We start from the raw sequence: 2,137 nt of genomic DNA, 5'->3' as shown, positions 1-2,137 counted from the left end.
TTTCAGGCGCCACTTTCGGCTTTAGGGAAAATGTAAGGGGACTTTTTTCAATTTTTAGTCACAAATCTTTTATAGATCAATAGAGAAATACAATAAATTGATCGTACAAATTATCCTTATTTACAGCCTTACAATGATTACTGCATTGTTGTTTGTATTATTTTTTTATACATAAAATCATCTCTAAATAGTCTGAAGTGAGTAAATGGGATTTAAAACATTTTTTTATTTGTTTGGGGCAAAAGGGATTTGTGGCTACCTACTTCATCTAAACCATTTTTCATCTTTATCATGAATGTTCCTATGGCATGAAAGCCTGTAGTCATACTATGGGATTTTTTTTCAGTACAGCTCAAAGCAGCATGTGGGTTGGGGAAAATTTGCTTTTGATATAACATGCCGTTTCTCATTTGGATCTTATCTGACCAGGTAGAGTCACAGGAATTAGAAATCTTGGAGGACCTGACTTCCAGAACCATGACCTCTAGACTGTATCCAGGCCGCCTCCTGCTGCTCCTCTGTCTCCTCCACGGCTCTAAGGAGACCTGTCCGTCCGTATGCCTCTGCGTATCTGACAGAGTGAGCTGTAGCTCCAGCGGTGTGACAAAGCTCCCGCCGTCCCTGCCCTCCTTCTCTGTCACGCTCGACCTCAGCCACAACCATCTGTCCTGGCTCGGTACTGGAAGCTTCAACGGGATGCCCAGACTGGAGAACCTCCGGATGGCCCACAATCAGCTTGGCTCCCTGGGCCATGGCGTGTTTCACAATGCCTCCAGCCTCAGGCACCTTGACCTGTCCTCCAACAAGCTGAATATGGTGGAGCAACACTACTTCCAGGGGCTGTGGAGGCTGGAGGAGCTCCTACTCTTCGACAATAAGATCGCACAGGTGGAGGCCGGCACGCTGAGCGGCCTGAGCAGCTTGAAGAAGGCCTACTTCAGCCTCAACCAAATCACACACTTTCCGTTCTTCTCCATCCAAGACCACAGTCATCCTTTCCTGACCATGCTGGACCTCTCGTCCAACCGGATGTCTCATCTGCCGTGGGAGGACGTGAAAGCTTTGCCCGGGTTGGTGCAGCGGGGGTTGTACCTCCACAACAACTCCCTTATCTGTGACTGCTCCATGTACAGTGTGTTCTGGCACTGGGATCTGAGGGGCTATGACTCGCTGAGGGACTTTGTGGACGAACACACCTGCACCATTTACGGTGACCCGCGGGCGGCTATAAGGTTCCTTCGACACACACGCTTCTTCCACAACTGCACCGTGGAAAAAGCTTTGTCACAGCCGGTGACCGTGCTCCTCTCCAACGTGTTGGTTTCAGATGGCGAGAGGGTGCGTCTCGACTGCTTGACGGGCCTGAGTGGCACAGATCTCTCATTTACGTGGCTTTCCCCCAGCAAGGGTTACATCACCACTGCCAGCGTTAATGACACACTAATGAGCCTGTTTCCTAATGGCACCTTGGAGATTGAGGAAGCCAAGGTCAATGACTCAGGTCTGTACGTGTGCACCGCCGTGGATATGAAACAGGCACTGAACGCCACACGGGAGGTGAACGTGACGGTGTTGCTGCCTTCAGCGGAGTCGTTTAACACCGGATACACAACGTTGCTGGGCTGTGTGGTAACCATGGTCTGTATCCTCATATACCTCTACCTGACCCCGTGTCGCTGCAGCTGCTGTCAACCTAAACCTCCAGCTATCCCCATTGAGAACTACAACCCCAGCACCCTAACATCGGTTTTTTCCCCATCCTTAAGAGACCACCCCAAAATCCAAGCTAACAGACATGTAGCATTCATGGAGCCAATGCTAAGTGGAGGAGGAACAGAGTGGACAACTGAAAGTTGATGCAGTATTTTTCCTTTTCTTTTTTTCTGAGGCGGAGACTGGAGATATCTGGTCAAAGAAAAAAACTCCTGACTCAGGAATTAGCTGTGAGATGCAATCAGAAATAAGTTTTCAAGCTGCAAGGGAAGACATCATGTTGTTGTTTACACGACTGACTGCCAGCTGCACTTAAAAAGCCTCCTGAACCACAAAAAGCAACATCTCCCGTTCCAGATCTGCTCTTCTCCCGTCATCTGGCCCGGTAGTCGAAATTAAAGTTTCAACTTTGGTTTATTACCCT

The 2,137-nt window shown here is 48.8% G+C and overlaps 1 protein-coding gene across 1 annotated transcript; it reads left to right on the top strand.

Moving 5' to 3' along the window:
- Positions 1-477: 477 nt before the first annotated feature.
- On the top strand, positions 478-1,857 carry LOC307252635 (amphoterin-induced protein 3; the record flags this gene model as incomplete). Its single annotated transcript, XM_080030358.1, has 1 exon — positions 478-1,857. One exon carries the CDS (start codon positions 478-480, stop codon positions 1,855-1,857), a length of 1,380 nt encoding a protein of 459 aa, XP_079886484.1.
- Between the last annotated feature and the right edge of the window lie 280 nt (positions 1,858-2,137).

The sequence above is a fragment of the Ammodytes marinus genome (genome assembly GCF_949987685.1).
Source record: "Ammodytes marinus genome assembly, chromosome: 7".
Taxonomy (NCBI): Eukaryota; Metazoa; Chordata; class Actinopteri; order Uranoscopiformes; family Ammodytidae; genus Ammodytes; species Ammodytes marinus.
The sequence above is the reverse complement of the archived record's forward strand: the minus strand, read 5'-3'. Positions and strand labels throughout refer to the sequence as shown.